General features: G+C 44.9%; 2 protein-coding genes across 2 annotated transcripts in view; one reads left to right on the forward strand and one right to left on the reverse strand.

The window, feature by feature from the left end:
* Nucleotides 1-4,559, reverse strand: part of LOC139158050 (ankyrin repeat domain-containing protein 13B-like) — a 51,406-nt gene extending 46,847 nt beyond the window's left edge. Inside the window, 1 exon segment of the mRNA XM_070735441.1 lies at nucleotides 4,354-4,559. Coding sequence (XP_070591542.1) covers nucleotides 4,354-4,539 — 186 coding nt within the window. The 5' untranslated portion in view covers nucleotides 4,540-4,559.
* A 12,776-nt stretch (nucleotides 4,560-17,335) lies between these two features.
* Nucleotides 17,336-22,350, forward strand: part of GIT1 (GIT ArfGAP 1) — a 68,929-nt gene continuing 63,914 nt past the window's right edge. The window contains 1 exon segment of the mRNA XM_070735444.1: nucleotides 17,336-17,431. Within this exon segment, the coding sequence (XP_070591545.1) occupies nucleotides 17,380-17,431 (52 nt within the window). The 5' untranslated portion in view covers nucleotides 17,336-17,379.

The following is a 22,350-nucleotide window of genomic DNA, read 5'->3' on the forward strand; positions in this document are numbered from 1 at the left end:
GGAGGCTCAATCTCTAGACAGCACAGTCACAGCCCAACACGGATAGGCCTTCGCTTGGATGACCGATCTACCCAACTCTCTAGCAAGACTAAAGTTTTAGTGGGTGGCACAGAAATCAAATAAATAGATCGTAAATAAACAAATAATATAGGGCCGTGATGATGACCCTCTCGCACTATGGAGCCATATCGGAGGGCACGGGAGACTTTGCCTTGTGCCAGCTCTGATTTTCGGCCTTGGGAAACCCGTTTCGCCCTCTGGATGCTTCAGGGAAAATCGCCCAACCGACAAAGCGGAAGTTCACAAAAAACACACTTCTGGTTTGCCGTTGTGCTGCTTTTTTGCACTCTGGAGGGTTCAAGGAAGTTTCCTGAAGCCCCGAAGTGCAAAAAACAGTACAATGGGCAAACAGGAAGTGTGTCTACCAAACTTCTATTTTGCCGTTGTGCTGTTTTTTGCACTCTGGAAGGTCCGGGGAAGCTTCCTGAAGTTCCGGGGTGCCAAAAACAGTGCAAAGGGCAAACGGGAAGTGAGTTTTCTGAACTTCCAGTTGTCTGTTGTGCTGTTTTTTGCACTCTGGAGGGTTCAGGGAAGCTTCCTGAAACCCTGGAGGCAAAAAAAATCCTCCAATGGGCAAACCAGAAGTGCATTTTCCGAACTTCCGGTTTGCCCATTGTGCTGTTTTTGGCACTCTGAAGCTTCCCGGAACCCTCCAGAGTGCAAAAAACAACACAACAGAACACCAGAAGCGTGTTTGGGTGATTTTTTTTCACGTACCAGGCTTCAGAAAGGCCTCTGCGCATGTGTGAGGGGCAGAATAAGGAGTGCGCATGCGTGAGGGGGGAGGGAAGGGGTGTGGGCACATGCACGCATGCTAGCACACACAAAAACACACACACACACAAACACACCCTTTTGGCAAGCAAACCAAAAAAGGTTTGCCATCCCTGCCCTATACCATTTCAATCAGAGTAGAGGTTAAAGGGATCTTGGAGGTCTTCTAGTCCATCCCCCTACTCACGCAGGAGATCCCATGACTTGTCCTACACCATTTCAGACAGGTGGCTGTCCAGTCTCTTCTTAAAACCCTCCAGTGATTAACCCAACAGCTAACTTGTTCCTGGTATCCTAAGATTTTTATTAATATTGTTTCTTCATTGCTTATTTGACCCCTATGACAATCATTAAGTGTTGTACCACATGATTCTTGACCAATGTCTTTTTTTCTTTTATGTACACTGGGAGCATCTGCACCAAAGGCAAATTCCTTGTGTGTCCAATCACACTTGGCCAATAAAGAATTCTATTCTATTCTATTCCATTCCATTCCATATCAATCCATTCCATTCTATTCCATATTCTATTCCATTCTTTTTCATCAGCCGGGTTTTCAGGTAAAGGGGGCGACGGGGGCTGGGAGGGGTGGAGAAGAAAAAGGAAGGAAAGGGTCACTAAAAGGGATCCAGGTCTCCTGGGGTCTTTATCTTCAGGAGCTAGTCGCCAGGAGAGCCTCCCTGTTCAAGCACAGTCTACCTTTAGGCAAGAGCTTGCAAATTAAGGAGAAACTTCCCAGCAGTGAAGATCATTAACCAGTGGAACAGCCTGCCACCAGAAGTCGTGGGAGCTCCATCACTGGGGGGGGGTTAAGAAGAGACTGGGCAGTCACTTGTCTGAAAGGGTATAGGGTCACCTGCTTGAGCCCAGGGATGGGCTAGAAAACCTCCAGCTTCTATTCTATTCTATTCCATTCCATATTCCATTCCATTTTGTATTCTATTCTATTCTATTTTATTCTATTCTAATTCTATTCTATTCTATTCTAACTCTAATTCTATTCTAATATCCATCAAGAGGTAGACTGCTCTTGGCCAGGGGTCTTTGAAGCCAAACGCAGCACCAGCAACCAGGCCCGCTGGAAAATACAACTTAACGACCACAGTTGGAAGCCAAAATTCAGTGAGGAATTTGTTAAGTGAGCTTCGTCCCATTTTATGACTTCTCTTGCCACGGGCGTTAAGTGAATCCCTGCCATTGTTGAATGAGGAGCATGGTTGTTAAGCGGATCCGTTTTTCCCTGCTGATTTGGCTTGTCGTAAGCCAAGGACCCCCTGTTAATTATTTGGGCTGCTGACACGGGACGGGGGAAAAATGGCCATCCGGACTAGGGGAGGCAGGTCTTCCAGGAGGCTCCAGCCTGCTCTTCTGCCCCCCCCAAAATGTTTTAAAGGGGGGGGGGTCAATCTTAAATTTACCCTGGGGAGGGGGATCGTACCTGGAAGAGCCTGAGGTTAGAGTGGTTAGAGTGCAGCCCTGCAGGCCACTTCTGCTAACTGCTAGCTGTAGTTCAGCAGTTCAAATTTGACCACCGGCTCCAGGTTGACTCAGCTTTCCATCCTTCCGAGGTGGGTCAAATGAGGACCCAGATTGTTGGGGGCAAGAGACTGAATCTGTAAACTGCTTAGAGTGGGCAGGAAAAGCACTAGGAAGCGGGATATAAGTCTAAATGCTAAATGCGATTGCTATTCCTTCCTTCCTCCCTTCTTCCTCCCTCCGTCCCTCCGTCCCTCCCTTCCTTCCTTCCAAGGTCAGTAAAATTAGGACTCACATTGTTGGAGGCAATATAATAATAATAATAATAATAATAATAATAATAATAATAACAACAACAACAATAATAATAATAAAATCTGGTCGCAATGCCAAAAGATCTCAACAGACATTTGAAAATTGACAAAATCTCCATCTGTCAATTGCAAAAGGCCCCTTTACTGGGATCGGCAAACATAATTCGCCGCTACATCACGCAGTCCTAGGTGCTTGGGAAGTGCCCGACTGGTGATGAAATACGAAATCCAGCATAGTGATCTCGTTTGCTGTGTTGTACTGACATAATAATAATTATTATTTATTAGATTTGTATGCCGCCCCTCTCCGCAGACTCGGGGCGGCAATATGCTGATTCTGTAAACCGCTACGAAGCGGTATATAAGTCTAAAGGCTATTGCTCATTCCAGCTGCCCACGTGGCCCATGGTGGTATTTTTGGGGGGGAGGGAGAGACAGTCAGGAGAGTAAGGAAGGACCAGTGGCCAAGGAACTGTGGAGAGAGGCAGCCCCCCACCCCACCCAAACTGAGGAGGAGAGGGAGGGGAGGGAGTCTGCTGGCCCAGGCCTCAAAGAGTTCCGACTAGATGACCTCCAAGGTCCCTTTCCAAGAATCTGTATCTAATCTATATTGCGCTGGGGGGGGTAGAAATGTTGGAGCTGGCAAAAGGGGGCTGCTGACCCCCCTCCTGTCCCCCGTTGGACTCCCCCAAGATGCTTGGGGTTGAGCACAGGGGAGGAGTCGTGGGGGGGTGTTGGAAATCCTTGGGGGGGTCGCCCTGCCTCGCCCTAATAATAATAATAACAATTTATTAGATTTGTATGCCGCCCCTCTCCGAGGACTCAGAGCGGCTCACAACCATAATACAACATGTAGAAATGTAATGATAAAAAGCAATTTAAAACCCATTATTGTAAAAAAAAAAAGAAAACAATCACACAACCTAACAAACCAACCTAACCTAACAAACCATGTCCCCAGGTAAGCTATACATCCCACCCATATGTATATCCCTTCGTTCCATCATCATCCATTTCATATATTCAGTCCCAATTATTCTGATAATCACACATTATCCATCATTATTAAGACCCCCTTAATAAATTAACTAAAAAGCAGTAAAAAACATTAAAGTAGGAAAAATACATCGACAACTAGCATTGTGATTTCAATAAGTAAAAATATAAATGCCAATTATAGTTTTATGTATGGTATGTTATTACCATATACATGTAGTAATACATGTGTACATATGTAGTATACAAGGCCGAAATAGCGCTATCCTAGTCTCCCTTAATTTTAAAAATTCAGCAAAAACATGTGATACATGTCTATTCTCTTATGTATTGTGTATTGGATAAATAAATAAATAAATACTAAATAAATAAATACTAAAATAAAATAAAATAAAATAAAATAAAAGTTTGTGATGTATGGTTTTTAAATGATGGGTTTTTAGATACTTTCTTTTAAATATTAGATTTGTTACATTGTCACATTGTTATTCTTATTGTTGTGAGCCACCCCGAGTCTGCGGAGAGGGGCGGCATGCAAATCTAATAAATTATTATTAATTATTATTATTATTATTATTATTATTAAAGAACAAAATATTATTCATATTACTAAGCTTCCACCGCCCGCCCCCACCGGGGCCCTGCACCATGGGCCTTGGAGTGCGGCTGCGGGAGGGGCCGAGCCCTGCAAAGCCCCCCGTCTCCCTTTGAAGACCCCCCCCACCTGACCCACCTGCCGTCCGGCGCTCAGCATCCTCTCCAGCTCGGCGGGGCGGTCGTGCCAGACCAGCGCGTGCAGCGGGTAGCGGCTCTCGGCGCCTTCGCTGCGGGCTGGAGGAGGAGGAGGAGGAGGCGGCGGCGAGGCGGCCAGCATCCTCCTGGCACCGGGGCGAGGGGCCGGCGGGGGCTGCAGCCGCATGGGCGCCGCGGGCACCGAGCCGAGCCTCCGCCGCCTCCGCGGCCCCGGCAGCTGCTTGCAAGCCGGCGGAGGAGGAGGAAGAGGAGGAAGAGGCGGAGGAAGAGGCGAAAGGAGGAGGAGGGGGGGTTGGAAGAGGCGCCCCCGCCCCGGCGCACAAAGGGGCTCGCAGCTTGCCCGGCTTCAGCGGGGGAGCATGGGACTTGGAGTCCCCGCGGGCGGCGCCTTCCCGCCCGTTCCCGCGAGAGGAAGCGTTTTCTTCCCCCCCCCCCGGCTTTTCCCCCAGCGTGGGGAGGGGGCCGTGGCAGGCGGTGGCGCCCGCGGGCGCCCGGTTGCAAAAGCTGCTGCTGTGCCCCACCTGTGCGGGCGTTTGCAGGCGTCTCTTTTCTTTCTAGGAGGGGAGGGGAGGTCTAGGAGGGGTCCCTCGCTGTCCTTCGGTGCCGGGGGGGGGGACATCAAGACTGCTGGAATTGGGGGTGGAGGGGTGGGGGGAGGCGGCAGGGGTCTCTGGCCCGGTGTGCCCCCCAGGTATGCCCCGGCATCCCCAATCCACACAGACACCCCCAGGAAGGGGGTAGCTCTCCCACGCAAAGGTGCCAATCGTGGTTTGCAAGGTGCCAACTGGTTTCCAAGGTGCCAACTGGTTGCACGCCGCCACCACCACCACCAGCAGGCTGTGGTTATAGTAATAACAACAGAGTTGGACGGGACCTTGGACGTCTTCTAGTCCAACTGCCTGCTTAGGCAGGTGAAACCCTACACTACTTCAGACAGACGGTTATCCAACATCTGCTTAAAAACTTCCAGTGTTGGAGCATTCACAGCTTCTGGTGGCAAGCTGTTCCACTGGTTAATTGTTCTGACTGTCAGGAAATTTCTCCGTAGAGTAGAATAGAATTGAATTGAATTTAGAAACCGAGAATACTGACAGCAGAAAAAGACCTCATGGTCCATCTAGTCTGCCCTTATACTATTTCCTGTATTTTATCTTAGGGTGGATCTATGTTTATTCCAGGCATGTTTAAATTCAGTTCCTGTGGATTTACCAACCACGTCTGCTGGAAGTTAGTTCCAAGGATCTACTACTTTTTCAGTTTATTGGCCAAGTGTGATTGGACGCACAAGGAATTTGTCTTGGTGCATATGCTCTCAGCGTTCATAAAAGAAAAAGAGACACTTGTCAAGAATCATGAGCGCCAACATTTAAGGATTGTCATAGGAATCAAATAAGCAATCAGGAAACAATCAATAGTAATAAAAATCTTAATGATACAAGCAACAAGTTGCAGTCATACAGTCCTAAGTGGGAGGAAATGGGTGATAGGAATGATGAGAAAAAACTAGTAGTAATAGTAGTGCAGACTTAGTAAATAGTTTCTAGTGGTGAGGGAATTATTTGTTTAGTAAAGTGATGGAGTTCGGGGGGGAAATTGTTCTTGTGTCTAGTTGTCTTGGTGTGCAGTGCTCTGTAGCGACGTTTTGAGGGTAGGAGTGGAAACTGTTTGTGTCCAGGATGCAAGTGGTCAGTCAATATTTTCACAGTCCTCTTTTTGACTCGTGCAGTCTACAGGCGTTCAATGGAAGGCAGGTTGGCAGCCATTGTTTTTTCTGCAGTTCTAAGTTGCTTCTCTCCTTCTTTAGTTTCCACCTATTGCTTCTTGCTTTACCCTCAGGTGCTTTGGAGAATAGGTTGACTCCTTCTTCTTTGTGGCAACCCCTGAGATATTGGAAGGCTGCTATCCTGTCAACCTTGGTCCTTCTCTTCATTAAACTAGCCATGCCCAGTTCCTGCAATATTTCTTCATATGCTTTAGCCTCCAGTCCCCTAATCCTGCGGAGAGGGGCGGCATACAAATCTAAATAATAAATAAATAAATCCTCTTTGTTGCTCTTCTCTGCACTATTTCTAGAGTCTCAGCATCCTTTTTGCATCGTGGAGACCAAATCCGAATTCCTTATTCCAAGTGTGGCCATACCAAGGCCTTATAAAGTGGCATTAGCATTTTACATGATCTTGATTCTCTCCCTCTGTTGATGCAGCCTAGAACTGTGTTGGCTTTTTTGGCAGCTGCTGCACACGGCTGGCTCCTATCTAAATGGTTGTCACACTGGCTGCTGCCCACCAGGTTTGACACTATATAAGGGAGAGGGTGAGCCGAGATTTATTTATTTATTTTTATTTATTTATTTATTGGATTTGTATGCCGCCCCTCTCCGCAGACTCAGGGTGGCTAACAACAGCAACAAATTAATTGTCCCAAACCAGAGAATTTGGCTCAGGTAGCTTCTTCTGTCCTTCCTCTGCCTTCACGTACTTCCATGAGAGAAGAATAATTCAAACTTAAGACACAACTCTGTGCCTGGGGCCAAGCCACGACCCATACCAAGCCACCAAGTAGCTCGGCAGCCCCCTAAATTGGGACCAACGCCATTGTTGGCTTTGAAATGCTTCCGTTATCTCAGAGGCTTTGGTGGAATCAGTTTAAGGCTGCTAAGACGGTAATCCAATTTAGAAGAATCCAACGGGTGTTAATCTTTCAAATTGACAGTAATCATTCACTCACACTTCAGAATAATGGGTTTCATGGATTAGGAAAAGGTCACCTTAAAAACAAAACTTTGCAACCTTAGCCGCTTTAAGATGGGTGGACAGGGGTCCCCAAACTTTTAACACAGGGGGCCAGTTCACTGTCCATCAGACTGTTGGAGGGCCAGACTATAAAAAGGCACTTAGCATTTACTATTATTAACTTTCATCAATCTTCTACATTTCCAAGTATATTTTAAATGCATAATGCAAACTCATAAAATCATACAGTACATATCATAAACCCCTTGTTTATCATATGTATCTTCCATTAATTTTACCTATGTAATTCTATAGTTCTAAAATTCGAATCCAATTTTACTAATTAATACATCCTAATATTAAACAATACTTAAATACCAGAGACCTCGACAGAACACCAATATTCCACAGTCAATCCATATTTAATAATCAATCATCCCTCCTCAAATTTCTACCACTGTGGACTTCAACTCCCAGAATCCCCAGCCACCCTTGCTAGCTTAGTGGGGCATTCTGGGAATTCCACCCATCGCAAAGTAGCCAAAATTTAAATGCTGTCTTAAAGAATTAATTTATTTTCGGCGTCTATTGAGGCCGATATGACAAAAATCTCAATTTTCTCTTTTTATATATATTTTGTATTTATTTCTTTAATTTCTGTAGCTGCCCATCTTAGCAAATGCACTCGACCACACTATCTTAGGGACCACCTTCTGCTGCACGAATCCCAGCGACCAGTTAGGTCCCACAGAGTGGGTCTTCTCCGGGTCCCATCAACTAAACAATGTCGCTTGGCGGGACGCAGGGGAAGAACCTTCTCTGTGGCGGCCTCGGCCTCTGGAGCCAACTCCCCCCAGAGATTAGAATTGCTCCCACCCTCCTTGCCTTTCGTAAGCTCCTTAAAACCCACCTCTGCCGTCAGGCATGGGGGAACTGAGATATTCTTTCCCCCTAGGCCTTTACAATTTTATGCATGGTATGTCTGTATGTATGTTTGGTTTTACAATAAGGGTTTTTAACTGTTTTAATATTGGATTGTCATATGCTGTTTTACTACTGTTGTTAGCCGCCCCGAGTCTATGGAGAGGGGCGGCATACAAATCCAATAAAATCAAATCAAATCAAAAAATCAGATGACTCGGGGCAGCTCACAATTCAAAACTGATATATCCCAATTAAAATAAGATTTTTAAAAACCCCATATGTTAAACAATGAAACCAATCAAATGCATTGGAATCAGTAAAAAAAAAATTGGTACATCTAATTCTCTTTTATTCTCTTCTATGATTCAGCTTGGAGGCTAGTAAAAATAGGATGAAATTGAAGATTGGATATAGACATGGGAATTGTAACTCTCATCCTGATATAAACCAGTGTTTCACAACATCAGCATTTCAGCTAGCTTTAAAGACGTAAACTTCCAACTCCCAGAATCCCCCAGCCAGGGAAAAATGTTAAGAATTGTGTATGTTGGATAGAAAAAAAAGTCATAGAATGACATCAGAAGAATAAATCTCTGCTCAATTTCCAGCCACCGAGTTCTATTATAGACAGTATAACTTGTGACCACAATTCAGCCCCAAAATTCTATTGCTGAGCAAATTATTGTTATTGAATAACTTAATTGAGTTAAGTGAGATTTGCCTCATTTTACAACCTTTCTAGTCCCTGTTGTTAAGTGGATCTATCAACTTGTTAATTTACTCGCATTGTCAATAAGTTAATTTTGCTTCGCAATTCACTTTGCTTGTCAGATAGTCACAAAAGGGGACTATATATATATTCCTTTTCATTATCAACAAAAATATGTTATATACATAATACATACGTACATATATTCAAATATATCTATACTAGTCTCCCTTCCTTTTCATTATCAGCGAAAATATGTTACACACACAAATATATGTGTGTGTGTGTAAGGCCGAATAGATCTATCCTAGTCTCCCTTAATTTTCAAATTCAGCAAAAAAAAAAATCATGTGACACATAGAGATAGAATTGTCGCTATCAATAAAATTAACTGCCTTGGAAATGGCCCTGGGTTGGTCCGAGAGGCAAATAAGGAGCTGTGATGTTCCTTCAATACACCAGGGTGATTCGACACAAAAATATGTAACCCTTCCCTGGTGCAGAGCTGAAGGGATTGGATACTGTAGCCTAGAGGATAATTCTCTGCCTTACAAGGCAAAGGTTGCAGGTTCAAGTCCCAGTGGGTATGGCTAGCTGATGAGGCCAAAATAAGGCCAAAATAGATCTATCCCAGTCTCCCTTAATTTTCAAATTCACAAAAAAACCCCCACCATGTGACATATATATATATGTAGATTGTTCTGAGTTCAGGTTTTGCCCCATGTAATATTTTGAGTGTCTATGCGACGTTTCGGTGAAATCACATTCACCATCATCAGGCTGAAGTTGTAAGCTTCATGCTGCTGTAGATATAGTTTGTTTGCAACAAACGAAAACAAATATATATATATATCCAGTATTTATAGAAGGAAGGCAGCTTAGGTCTCGCAGTGTTTGCCTTAGAACAAGGACAGAAATGCCAGGTTTTTTTTTAAATGTCGGATCACCCTGGTATATTGAAGGAACGTCACAGCTCCTTTTTGCCTCTAGGCCCAACCCAGGACCATTTCAAGCAGTTAATTTATTTATAGCCGACAACTATATTCTGTATGTGTCAATTTTTTTTTTTAGCTGGAATTTTAAAATTAAGGGAGACTAGGATGGTCCCATTTCGGCCTTGTTCTGGCCTCATCAGCTAGCCACACCCTTCCTTACTGGGATTCGATCCAGCGGACTCTGCCTTGTAAGGCAGAGAATTAGCAGTTGAGCTATCAGATCAGATCCCTTCCAGCTCTGTTCCAGGGAGGGGCTATATGTTTTTTTTAAAAAAATTATTTATTTATTATGTAGGATATAGATATAGATATATCTATATATATCTCCGAGACCGCCTGCTGCCGCACGAATCCCAGCGACCGATTAGGTCCCACAGAGTGGGCCTTCTCCGGGTCCCGTCAACTAAACAATGTCGGTTGGCGGGCCCCAGGGGAAGAGCCTTCTCTGTGGCGGCCCCGACCCTCTGGAACCAACTCCCCCCGGAGATTAGAACTGCCCCTACTCTCCTTGCCTTTCGTAAGCTCCTTAAGACCCACCTGTGTCGTCAGGCATGGGGGAACTGAGACATCTCCCCCGGGCATATACAATTTATGAATGGTATGTGTGTTTAGAAAATGGGTTTTTAAAAATGTTTTTAGTAGAAATTTAGATTTGTTGTAAATTGTTTTCTCACTTTGTTGTGAGCCGCCCCGAGTCTTCGGAGAGGGGCGGCATACAAATCTAAATAATAAATAAATAAATAAAACCACAAAGTATTATATGCAAGGTCAGCATTTAAATTATTACAAATTACAGCAATTATTAAAAACTACAAGGGCATAAGGGAGGGGATTTACAGAGACTTTAGGAGTTATTTTAAGAAGGACAATTTTCTACAGCTTTATTTATTTACTTTTTAAAAAAAGTTAGAGGTAAATTGCAGGGTTACGTAATTTTTTGGTTCTTTGCCAATTTTTCTTTTTTCATGCCAAAGAAGTGGGGGGGGGTGGGAGAACATGTCATCCAAACCCAGAAAATTAGGTTGAGTAAACCAGGTTTAATTCTCCGTAGGTTAAGTATCATGCAAACCTGAGCCATGAAATTAAGATGGATTCTGGTTTAGCACAATGGCTGTGATAGACCAACCTTGATTTATAGGAAGAATAAATAACCCACTTGAAAGTTCCAGCTCTTTTTTTTTTAATGCAAAATTAAACCGTGACCTGAAATGACAGCAGCTTTTTCATCTCTTTGGGTGCTAATGGAACAGCCACACATCTGCATGAAGTCGCCATAAATAAATGGATGAGCTATTTTGCCTGGCACAACAGCACAGAAGCCACTAAGGAAACAAATGGAAGGGTTTTTTTGAGATCTTGAGCTCACATCTTCCCCCATGTGGGAGAGGCTCTGTTGGGGAAGGTCAGCTTAGCCCAGCCAGCAAAGGGGTCACCTGCTGGAGAGACCCCCTCGGCTGAGCATAGAAACATAGAAACATAGAAGACTGACGGCAGAAAAAGACCTCCTGGTCCATCTAGTCTGCCCTTATACTATTTCCTGTATTTTATCTTACAATGGATCTATGTTTATCCCAGGCATGTTTAAATTCGGTTACTGTGGATTTACCAACCACATCTGCTGGAAGTTTGTTCCAAGCATCTGCTACTCTTTCAGGAAAATAATATTTTCTCATGTTGCCTTTGATCTATCTTTCCCCCAACTAACTTCATGACCACCCAGAATCCTTCTTGGCCCAGCGGTTGGGAGGAACTCTACTGGACATGTATGCCGCTCACAACATATATTTATACGTTCTGTTTCTCAACCATCCATCTCCCTTAGAGGGAGGGGTCTTCCCCACATGCAGAGAGACCCCCACAGTTGCTCTCCAAAGAGAGAAGACATGATAGATATGATAGATAGATTAGATAGAGAGAGAGAGAGAGAGAGAGAGAGAGAGGTGATAGATAGATAGGTGGGTGGGTGGGTGGGTGGGTGGATGGGCAGGTAGACAGAAAGACAGGTAGAAAAGTAGACAGACATGATAGGTATGATAGAGTAGATAGATAGATAGATAGATAGATAGATAGAGAATGGATAGATAGATAGATAGATAGATAGATAGATAGATAGAGATGGATGATAGGTGGATAGATGGATGAATAGATAGACAGACAGACATGATAGGTATGATAGATAGATAGATAGATTAGGTAGGTAGGTAGGTAGGTAGGTAGGTAGGTAGGTAGATAGATAGATAGATAGATAGATAGATAGATAGATAGATAGATAGACAGATAGATATGGATGATAGGTGGATGGATGGATAGACAGACAGACATGATAGGTATGATAGATAGATAGATAGATAGATAGATAGATAGATAGATAGATAGATAGATATGGATGATAGGTGGATGGATGGATAGACAGACAAACATGATAGGTATGATAGATAGATAGATAGATAGGTAGGTAGGCAGGTAGGCAGGTAGGTAGGTATGGGTGATAGGTGGATGGATGGATGGATAGACAGACATGATAGACAGACAGACAGACAGACAGACAGATAGGCAGGCAGACTGGTTCTAAGTTACTGTTGTAACTTTGAATGATTACTAAATGAATAATTGTAAGTCAAGGATTACCTGTTTGTCTATTCTCAAATCCAAGAAAATGACCACTGGTTTTAAAGGGCAAGAAAAGTGTTGAAAATTTAATTTAATGTGAAGCAGATTTTTAAAAAGTGAGAATAACAAAGGGAAATTAAAAGGAGGCCATGAAGCTCATTTTGAGAAATGATTTTGTGAGAACTTTAAGGACCGTCAATTTTTCTTTCAATAGAACAGAAAGATAAGGGCAGAGTTGAAAAGCGGAAATAAAAAATGATATTTTTTTAAAAAAAGTTTTTTTGCAGAAGATATCAGGCAGAACGATCTGCTTGAGAGTGTTCAAGGAGGAAGTTGGAAGGATCGGAAGAGGATATAACCCCAAGAAGAAGAAACAGTTTTGCCTCTTCTGATAAAATAATAATAATAAACCCATAATAATTACATTGCAGACAATGCTCTTGAAAAGTCATGATTATTAGAATTGCTTTAGTTCAGTGTTTCTTAATCTAGGAAATTGGAAGATGTGTGGGCAGGTATACATCTGAACTAGGCTTTTTAAAAAATGTTTTATTTATTAATTGTTTCATTATTAAAACATCGCAATAATTTAACATTACTATCTTTTCTATCTATCTATCCTCTATCTATCTATCTATCTTTCTATCTAACTATCTATCTTTTCTATCTATCTATCATCTATCTATCTATCTATCTTTTCTATCTATCTATCTATCATTTATCTATCTATCTACGGTATCTATCTATCTATCTATCTTTTCTATTTATCTATCTATCTTTTCTATTTATCTATCTATCTTTTCTATCTATCTATCTATTCTATCTATCATCTATTTATCTATCTATCTTTTCTATTTATCTATCTATCTATCATGTATCTATCTATCTATCTATTTATTGGATTTCTATGCTGTTCTTCTTTGAAGACTCCGGGTGGCTCACATTATATAAAAAACAGTAAGTTACAATAAGATTAAATCCAATTATGGTAAATTAAAATTACATAACTATCTAAAATTCCTAGTTATACAGTATTAAAATCCATCACCCCATTTGTACAGCAACCATAAAATGCAATAATATTCTGAGTTATTTAATCCCTTAAGCATCATTGTCAGCCTGTCCATTTCTACACACCTATAAATTTTGTCTCATTGTATTTTCTGGTGGAATTGAATTGTTTTTCCCTGATATGTGTGCAGGTACACATCTAAACTACACTTATTTCTCTGTGACATGTGATATATGTGGGTCTATGCATAATTCTGTATTTATTTATTCTGTTAGGTAGCGTATATTGGAGGCGGTGGCCATCTGATGCAACAAAATTTGACTTTAACATATGCCAATTAGTGTACATTCCAAGTGACAATAAAATTATTATTCTATTCTATTCCAATTCCCAGAATTCTAAGGTGGCTGGGGGATTCTGGGACTTGAAGTCCACCCATCTACAATTCCTTCCCATTCTTTCTTTAAGACTTTAAATATTTTTTTTCAGTTTTATGTAACTTTTAATATAATTTCCCCCCACAACTTTTTAAAAAATATATTTTTATTGATTTTACATCTTAATACTTTCTAATACTTTCTATGGGTTAACATCCATATATTTGCATTACATTGATAAATTATTCGTTTTTACATTTGTACATTTATGATATTCTATCCCTAATTGTTGATTTGCGTTTCTTTTTTGTATCCAATTTTGTATCCAATTTCTTTAGGACTTTTATAAACCCGCAATTTTTATTTTTATTTTTGCATTTTTGCAGAGATCTGCCGGCCGTTTTGCACGCCTCACTTCAGCCGATTCCGTGCAAAATACAAGCAGCGTGTTAGATACCATTCAGACGCCACTCCCAACAGCGGGCGGCGTAGATGGATAGAGTCTCGCTTTAGGACCCAGCGGCGCCCCCCGCCCGCGCCTCGATGACATCATGCCCAGCTGCTCCAGGCAGCCCACCTCATTTGCATCGCTGGTACGGTGACGTCACCATACTCAGGACATCACTTCCTCCTCGGGCTCGCCCCCCCTCCCCCTTGGTGGACCCAACATGTCATGCAAAAAAATAATAATAATAATAATTTTAAAAGTTCAGACAATGATCACTTTGCAACCCCAGGATAATAATAATAATAAAGACATAAATAGACACGAATCGCGCAAGCACGTGTGAATGCTACCCTTCCCACGTGTAGCGAATTCTCCAAGTCCGCTTGGCAACCAGGGGATGCCCGTAAATAATACATATATCAAGACACGGATCTTGCAAGCACGTGTGAATGCTGCCCTTCCTGCGTGTAACGAGTTCTGCAAGTCCGCTTGGCAACCAGAGGATGCCGTAAATAATAAACAGACACGGATCGTGCAAGCACGTGTGAATATTGCCCTTCCCGTGCGCAACGGGTTCTCCAAGGCCGCTGGGCAACCAGGGAACGCCGGGAAATAATGCATATATCAATAAACACGGATCGTGCAAGCACGTGTGAATGCAGCCCGAGGATGACATAAACGGGTCAAGCACCTGTGAATGGCCCTCCTACACTCCCGAGACTCCCTTCCCCACTTCCCCCCCCAACCCCACACTCCATTGCCCCCAATCCCCATCCCACTCCCCAGCCCCCACCACCCACCTAGTGGGATTCATAGGAGTGGAGTGGGGGGAGGAGACTGAGTATTTTAAGAGGGAGGGGCACACCTGGATTTTTGCCACACCTGCCTTTCTGACGGCTTGGGGGGGGTGAGTGGCAGGTCGGACAGGTAAGGAGGCCTTTCCTGGAAAGAAACCCCCCCTCACGCCCCCCCCCCACTCCTCCTTAATTAAGTCTATTTGGGGGGTTCAGGGCTCCAGGTGTGACTTTAGATCCAGGGGTCCAGATGACAAGACCGCCTATTTACCTACAGAATCTGCAGAGAGGGGCAGCATACAAATCTAAATAATGATGATGATGATGATGATGATAATAATAATAATAATAATTATTATTATTTATTTATTTATTTATTTATTTATTTATTTATTTATTTGTTGGACTTGTATGCCGCCCCTCTCCGAAGACTCGGGGCGGCTCACAACATGTAAAAACAGTCACAACAATCCAATTAATTAAAATTTAACGATTTAAGAAAAGAAACCCCATATGATAACAGACACACACACAAGCATACCATGCATAAATTGACGTGCCCAGGGGAGATGTTTAGTTTCCCCATGCCTGACGACAAAGGTGGGTTTTGAGGAGTTTTCGGAAGGCAGGAAGAGTAGGGGCAGTTCTAATCTCTGGGGGGAGCTGGTTCCAGAGAGCCGGTGCCGCCACAGAGAAGGCTCTTCCCCTGGGACCCGCCAACCGGCATTGTTTGGTTGACGGGACCCGGAGAAGGCCCACTCTGTGGGACCTAATCGGTCGCTGGGATTATATGTATTATTATTATTATTATTATTATTATTATTAAAAACCCCACACTGCTTGGTTGAAAGAGCTGACTAGGTAGCTTAGTGGCTAAAAGACCCTGAACTTTTGTCAATCAGAAAGGTTTGACAGTTGGACGGTTCAAATCCCTAGTCCAGGTCTCCTACGGGAGGAGGGGGTTGGACTAGATGACCCCCAAAGTCCTTTTCCCACTCTCTTTTCCTGTCATTCTTTCCTTCTGTCTCCATTATTATTTATTTATTTATTTATTTATTTATTTATTTATTTATTTATTTATTTATTTATTTATTTATTTATTTATTTATTTATTTATTTATTTATTTATTTATTTATTTATTTATTTATTTATTTATTTATTTATTTATTTATTTATTGGACTTCTATGCCTTATATTAGACCTGGACTAGATGGCTAAGACCCTGAGCTTGTCAATCAGAAAGGTTGGCAGCACAGCAGTTGGAATCCCTAGTCCAGTTCTCCAGGGGGTTGGGCTAGATGACCTCCAACTCTCTTTTTCTGTCATTCTTCCATTCTGTCTCCATTGGACCTGGACTAGGCGGCTCTGTGGCTAAGACCCTGAGCTTGTCATTCAGAGCTTGTCAACCAGAAAAGTTGGCTTGGCAGTTGGGCAGTTTGAGTCCCTGCTATGCCAGGAGGAGGTTGGACTAGATGACCTCCAAGGTCCCTTCCCAACTCTCTTTTTCTGTCTCCATTAGACCTGGACTAGGTGGCTCTGTGGCTAAGACCCTGAGCTTGTCATTCAGAGCTTGTCAATCAGAAAGGTTGGCAGATTGGTGGTTTGAGTCCCTAGTCCAGGTCTCCTGCGCCAGAAGGCGATTGGACTAGATGACCTCTAAAGTCCCTTCCAACTCTCTTTTTCTGTTATTCTTCCATTCTGTCTTCATTATTATTTATTAATTGGACTTATATGCCTTGTATTAGACCTGGACTAGGAGGCTAAGACCCTGAGCTTGTCAATCAGAAAGGTTGGCAGCACGGCAGTTCGAATCCCTAGTCCAGTTCTCCTGCACATGCAGGGGGTTGGACTAGATGACCTCCAAGGTCCCTTCCAACTCTCTTTTTCTGTCGTTCTTCCATTCTATCTCCATTGGACCTGACTAGTGGCTCAGTGGCTCAGCTTGTCAATCCGAGCTTGTCAATCAGAAAGGTTGGCCGTTGGGCGGTTCGAATCCCTAGTCCAGGTCTCCTGCGGCAGGAGGGGTGTGTGTGGACTTGATGACCTCCAAGGTCCCTTCCAACCCAGTTCTTGTTACCCCTTTGGCAGTGCACCCCCAGTCCTGAGCCCATTGGGCGTCCCATCCCCATCCAAGGACCGAGAGGGGCCTCTACCGCGCAAACCCAGCGTAGGATCGGGCGCAGCGCGGCAGGAGCCGGCGGCGCCCCGCTGCCCGGCTCGCTCCGCCTCCGGAGGGCCGGCCCTGCGCTCTCGCCGCCCGCCTGGCTTCCTGCAGGAGGGGCCGCTGCTGCGCCCGCCGCCACCGCCGCTGCTGCCGCTGCTGCTGCTGCGCCCAGCCCGGGAAGCGGCGGGCGGCCGGAGCGAGAGGAGCCGGGGGCGGCGGGCAGGCGGGCGGGCGGCCGGGATGGCGCGGAAGGTGGGCCGGGCGGAGGTGTGCGCCGACTGCAGCGCGCCAGGTGAGCCCCCCGCGCGGGCGCCGGGAAAGGAAGGCGAGGCCCGGCCTGCGGCTCTGCCCCGGCCCCGGACCAGGTGCGGCGGGCGCCGCGTTGGCGGAAGAGGCGGCGGGGGGAAGATGCGCCCCTCCGGCCCCCCGGCTCGCCCTCTGCCCGCCCCCCCCTCCGAGGATCCTCTGCGCGGGGCTTCTGGACGCCCCCTCCCCAGCAGGGCCAGGCGCTCCGGAGGGAGGGAAGGAAGGAAGGAGAAGGGAAGGGGGAGAGAGAGGAAAGAAGGGAGGGAGGAAGGAAAAGAAGGAAGAGAGGTAGCAGGGAAGAAAGGGAGGGAAGGCGGAAAGAAGGAAGGAAGAATGGAGAAGGGAAGGGTGAGAGGAAAGAAGGCAGGCAGGCAGGCAGGAAGGAAGGAGATGGGAAAAAGATGTGAAGGAGAAGGGGGAGAAAGGAAAGAAGGAAGGAAGGAAGGAGAAGGGAAGGGGGAGAAAGAAGGCAGGCAGGCAGGAGATGGAAGAAAAGATGTGAAGGGGAAGATGGAGGAAAGAAGGAAGGAAGGAAGGAGGGAGAAGAAGAAAAGATAAGTGAAGGGGAAGGGAAAGAAGGGAGGGAGGGAGGAAAAAGGAAAGGAGGAAGAAGGGAGGGAAGGTGGAAGGAAGGAAGAAGAAAGAAAGGAGAAGGTGAGAGAGGAAAGAAGGGAGGGAGGGAGGAAAAAGAAAGGGAGGAAGAAGGGAAGAAAGGGAGAGAAGGTGGAAGGAAGGAAGAAGAAACGAAAGCAGAAGGGAAGGGGGAGAGAGAGGAAAGAAGGGAGGAAGGGAGGTGGGAAGGAAAGAAAAAGGGAAGGAGGAAAGAGGAAAGAAGGCAGGCAAGAAAGAAGGAGAAGGGAAGGGGGAGAGAGGAAAGGAGGAAGGAAGGAGAAGGGAGAAAGGAGAAGGGAAGGGGGAGAGAGGAAAGAAGGAAGGAAGGAGAAGGGAAGTGAGGGAGAGAGAAGAAGGAAAGCAGGCAGGCAGGAAGTAAAAGCAGGAGGGAGGGAGCAGGGGAGGGAGGGAGGGGGTCGGCCTGTAGGACCCAGCCTGGCTCTGCTGTCCCCCCCACTTCCCTGGCTTGCTCGAGACCCCCGCCTGCCCTCCCCTCCCATCCAACAGAAGATGCTGAGCCTGCCAGCATGGCGGGGCCCAGACTGGTTTCACGCCTTCCCCCCCTCTTTTCTGGATTTCCCATATGCCCCCCCCCTTTCAAATCTCCATTTAGGCGAAAGTCTTGTGGGACTACAACTCCCATGGTTTCAACCCCACCTACCCACCCAATCTTCAGCTGGGGATGCTGGGTACTGAGTTGGGGGAGTTGAGTTTTTGGCGTACCTGAATTTCTGCTTTTGTGGGGTTGGGTTGATTGATTGATTGATTGATTGTTGCAACTGGCAGGTTCTTTTACTGAGGGGGAAGCCCCTCTACCCCATTAAGTGGATTTGGGGGTTCGTGGCTCCAGGTTGGCAAAAACCCACCCCAATTCTGGGCCAGTTTTGAATTCTTTTTCCTTTGGCATCGAAATGTCGACTCTCGGCTTAGGTAGGCCGAAGAAGGGGGTTCCATCTCAACTGATGATGCAGGATTTGAATTCGGGATTGGGTTCCTCTTTTGGGGGCCTGGGCAAGGAGCCCTGCTTGGCATCCAGGCCTGATTTCTTAGCAGTGGTTGTGATGCGCTCTTTTGTATCCTGTGTGTTTTGCATGGTTGCATTAGCTACAATATGCCCAGGCACTTTGCTAAACATTATTATTATTATTATTATTATTATTATTATTATTATTAACAATAAAACACAGCAAATGAGATCACTATGCTGGATTTCGTATTTTATCACCAGTCGGGTGCTTCCCAAGCACTTATTATTATTATTATTATTATCATCATTATTATTATTATTAACAATACAAGACAGCAAACGAGATCACTATGTTAGATTTCATATTTCATCACCAATCGGGTGCTTCCCAAGCACCTATTTTTTATCATTATTATTACTATTACTATTATTATTATTATTATTATTATTATTTCTACTACTACACAGCAAATGAGATCACTAGGCTAGATTTTGTATTTCATCATCAGTCAGGCGCTTCCCAAGCACTGGGGACTATAATTGTTGCCATAATCATCATCATCATTATTATTGTTGTTGTTGTTGTTATTATTATTATTACTATTATTATCATCATCATCATCAAAAAAACAGTAATACAGAGCAAATGAGATTTATATGCTGGATTTCGTATCATGTCAAACACTTCCTATTATCATTATCATTATTATTATTATTATCATTATCATTATTATCATTATTATTATTTTTTAAAGGGAAAGGACTCTGAGGTGGGGCTCTGAATCCTTTCCCAAAAATGTGGATGATGGGGTTGCTAGTTCCGCCTTCGCTTTCTTTCCTGCGTTGTGTTGTGCTGACTCAGCCTGTGTGGTTTATGTGTGAACCTCACATTTGGCAAAAGATCATTTTTGATTTCTGGAGACCATCAAAACACCTGGGGAGGTAGGCTTCGGACATCCAGGAAGGGCCCCCTCCCCTCTCTCACATCTGCACCCCTCTGGATGTGTTTGCAGGGGCTTCGATAACTACAGGAAATCCTTGACTTACAACGCTTCGTTTAGTGACCGAAGTTACAACGGCGCTGAAAAAAATGATGCATGACCATTTTTCAAACACGACCAGCGTGGCCTCCTTGGTGTGTGTGTGTGTCATGGGAACAAAGTTGCCAGCTTGAGTGATTCGTATTCATGACAGTTGTATTTATGATCCCACTTTTGCGATCTGACAAGCAAAGCCTGATTCACTTAACAACCTAATTTAATAACTGCAACAATTAAGAACGGCGGCAAGAACAGTCGTAAAACGAAGCAAGACGCACATAACAACCCTCTTGCCTCGCAGTGGACAATTGCCGTTGTAAGTCAAGAGGTACCGGTATGTTTTAGAGCGGGGAAAGGTGAATAATAATACATAAATAATGTGAATTATGCATTGGAAGTGTTTACGTGCAGATAGCCGCTGGTGTGGCCTCGGGTTTTGCTCTAAGGCAGGGATGGCGAACCTTTTTTCCCTCAGGTGTCAAAAGCATGTGTGCACATACTATTGCGCCTGCGCGAGTGCCCACACCCATAAGTCAATGCCTGGGGAAGGTGAAAATTGCCTCCCCTTACTCCCCTGGAGGCCAAAAACAGCCTCTTTCCCAAATTCTGGTGGACCCAGTAGGCCCGTTTTTCACCCTCCCCAGGCCCCAGAAGCTTCCCTGGAGCATGGGGAGGGCAAAAATGCCCTCTCCCATCCTCCCGGAGGCCCTCCAGAAGCCAAAAATGTCCTCCCAGAGCCTCTGTGTGAGCCGAAAATCAGCTGGCCGGCACACGCATGCCTGTTGGAGCAGAGCTAGGGCAACGGCTCATGTGCCGGCAGATATGGCTCCGTGTGCCACCTGTGGCACCCGTGCCATAGGTTCGCCATCACTGCTCTAAGGCAGTGTTTCCCAACCTTGGCCACTTGAAGATATCTGGACTTCAACTCCCAGCATTCCCCAGCCAGCAAATGCTGGCTGGGGAATTCTGGGAGTTGAAATCCCAATGCCTTCAAGTGGCCAAGGTTGGGAAACACTGCTCTAAGGGATCTACAAGGGGGAGAAGCAAAGTGGACCCCCTTGGAGCATCCTTGAGATCCACATGATTTAAAAAAGGATGTTGAGATCCAATTTTTCTAGTAAGATCCAAAAGTCTCTAACTCAAACGATGGCTTCGGCCTAGCAGTAAGGTTCAACCAGTGAAGGCCTACTGGAAGGGTAAGGGGCTACGTTCCAGTAGCAATTTTGGGGATGCGTGCGCGTCTGTCCCCCCCCCCCCCCCGATGCCCACATGCGCTCCCCCTTGTGAGATTTGGCTGCTGGCATGTGCAGCAAGCAAAATCTTGCATAAAGTCATGCGCGTGAGTGATATTTTGGCGATTTTTTTGCTTCTGCGCACGTGTGGAAATAAAAATATGGGTGAAAATTGCCAAAATCTCACTTGCGCACATGCGCTCATGCGAGATTTTGCTTGCAATGCATGTAGAGCAGCCAAATCTTGCGCCGCAGGCATGCGCCCGCCCGCAACAGCCTCAGAGGGCACATGGTAGCCCCAAAGATAGCAGCCCTTCTCTGAGTTGAATGGTTGAATGTGAGAATGGATAGAGGGCCAGTTTTGTGTAAAACAATAATGGGTAGTTGATTGATTGATTGATTGATTGATTGATTGATTTGATTTGATTTCTATGCCGCCCAATCCCAAAGGACTCAGATTAGACCTGTGTTTTGATAAAAGTCTACATGGAGAGAAGTCAGCCGTCAGATACTACAAGGTTCCGTTTTAGTCCCAGGACTCAATTTTAAACAGGAGGGATGGAGTTGGAGGTCGTCTAGTCCAGTGTTTCCCAACCTTGGCAACTTGAAGATATTTGGACTTCAACTCCCAGAATTCCCCAGCCAGCATTTGCTGCCTGGGGAATTCTGGGAGTTGAAGTCCAGATATCTTCAAGTTGCCAAGGTTGGGAAACACTGGTCTAGTCCATCCTCCCTCCCTAGCAGGAAATTCTACACCAGGAGTAGACAAAGTTGGCTCTTCTATGACATGTGGATTTCAACTCCCAGAATTCCTGAGTTAGCATGATTGGCTCAGGAATTCTGGGAATTGAAGTCCACAAGTCATAGAAAGCCAACTTTGCCTACCACTGCCCTACACCACATCTTCATAAATGACTTAGACGAAGGAATAGAAGGAGAACTTACCAAATTTGCAGATGATACCCAGGTGGCAGGAATAGCCAACACCCCAGAAGATGGGCTCAAGATCCAGATGGATCTTCGACAGACTTGAACACAGGGCCCCATCTAACAA

Source organism: Erythrolamprus reginae, chromosome 1 (genome assembly GCF_031021105.1).
Source record: "Erythrolamprus reginae isolate rEryReg1 chromosome 1, rEryReg1.hap1, whole genome shotgun sequence".
NCBI lineage: Eukaryota > Metazoa > Chordata > Lepidosauria > Squamata > Dipsadidae > Erythrolamprus > Erythrolamprus reginae.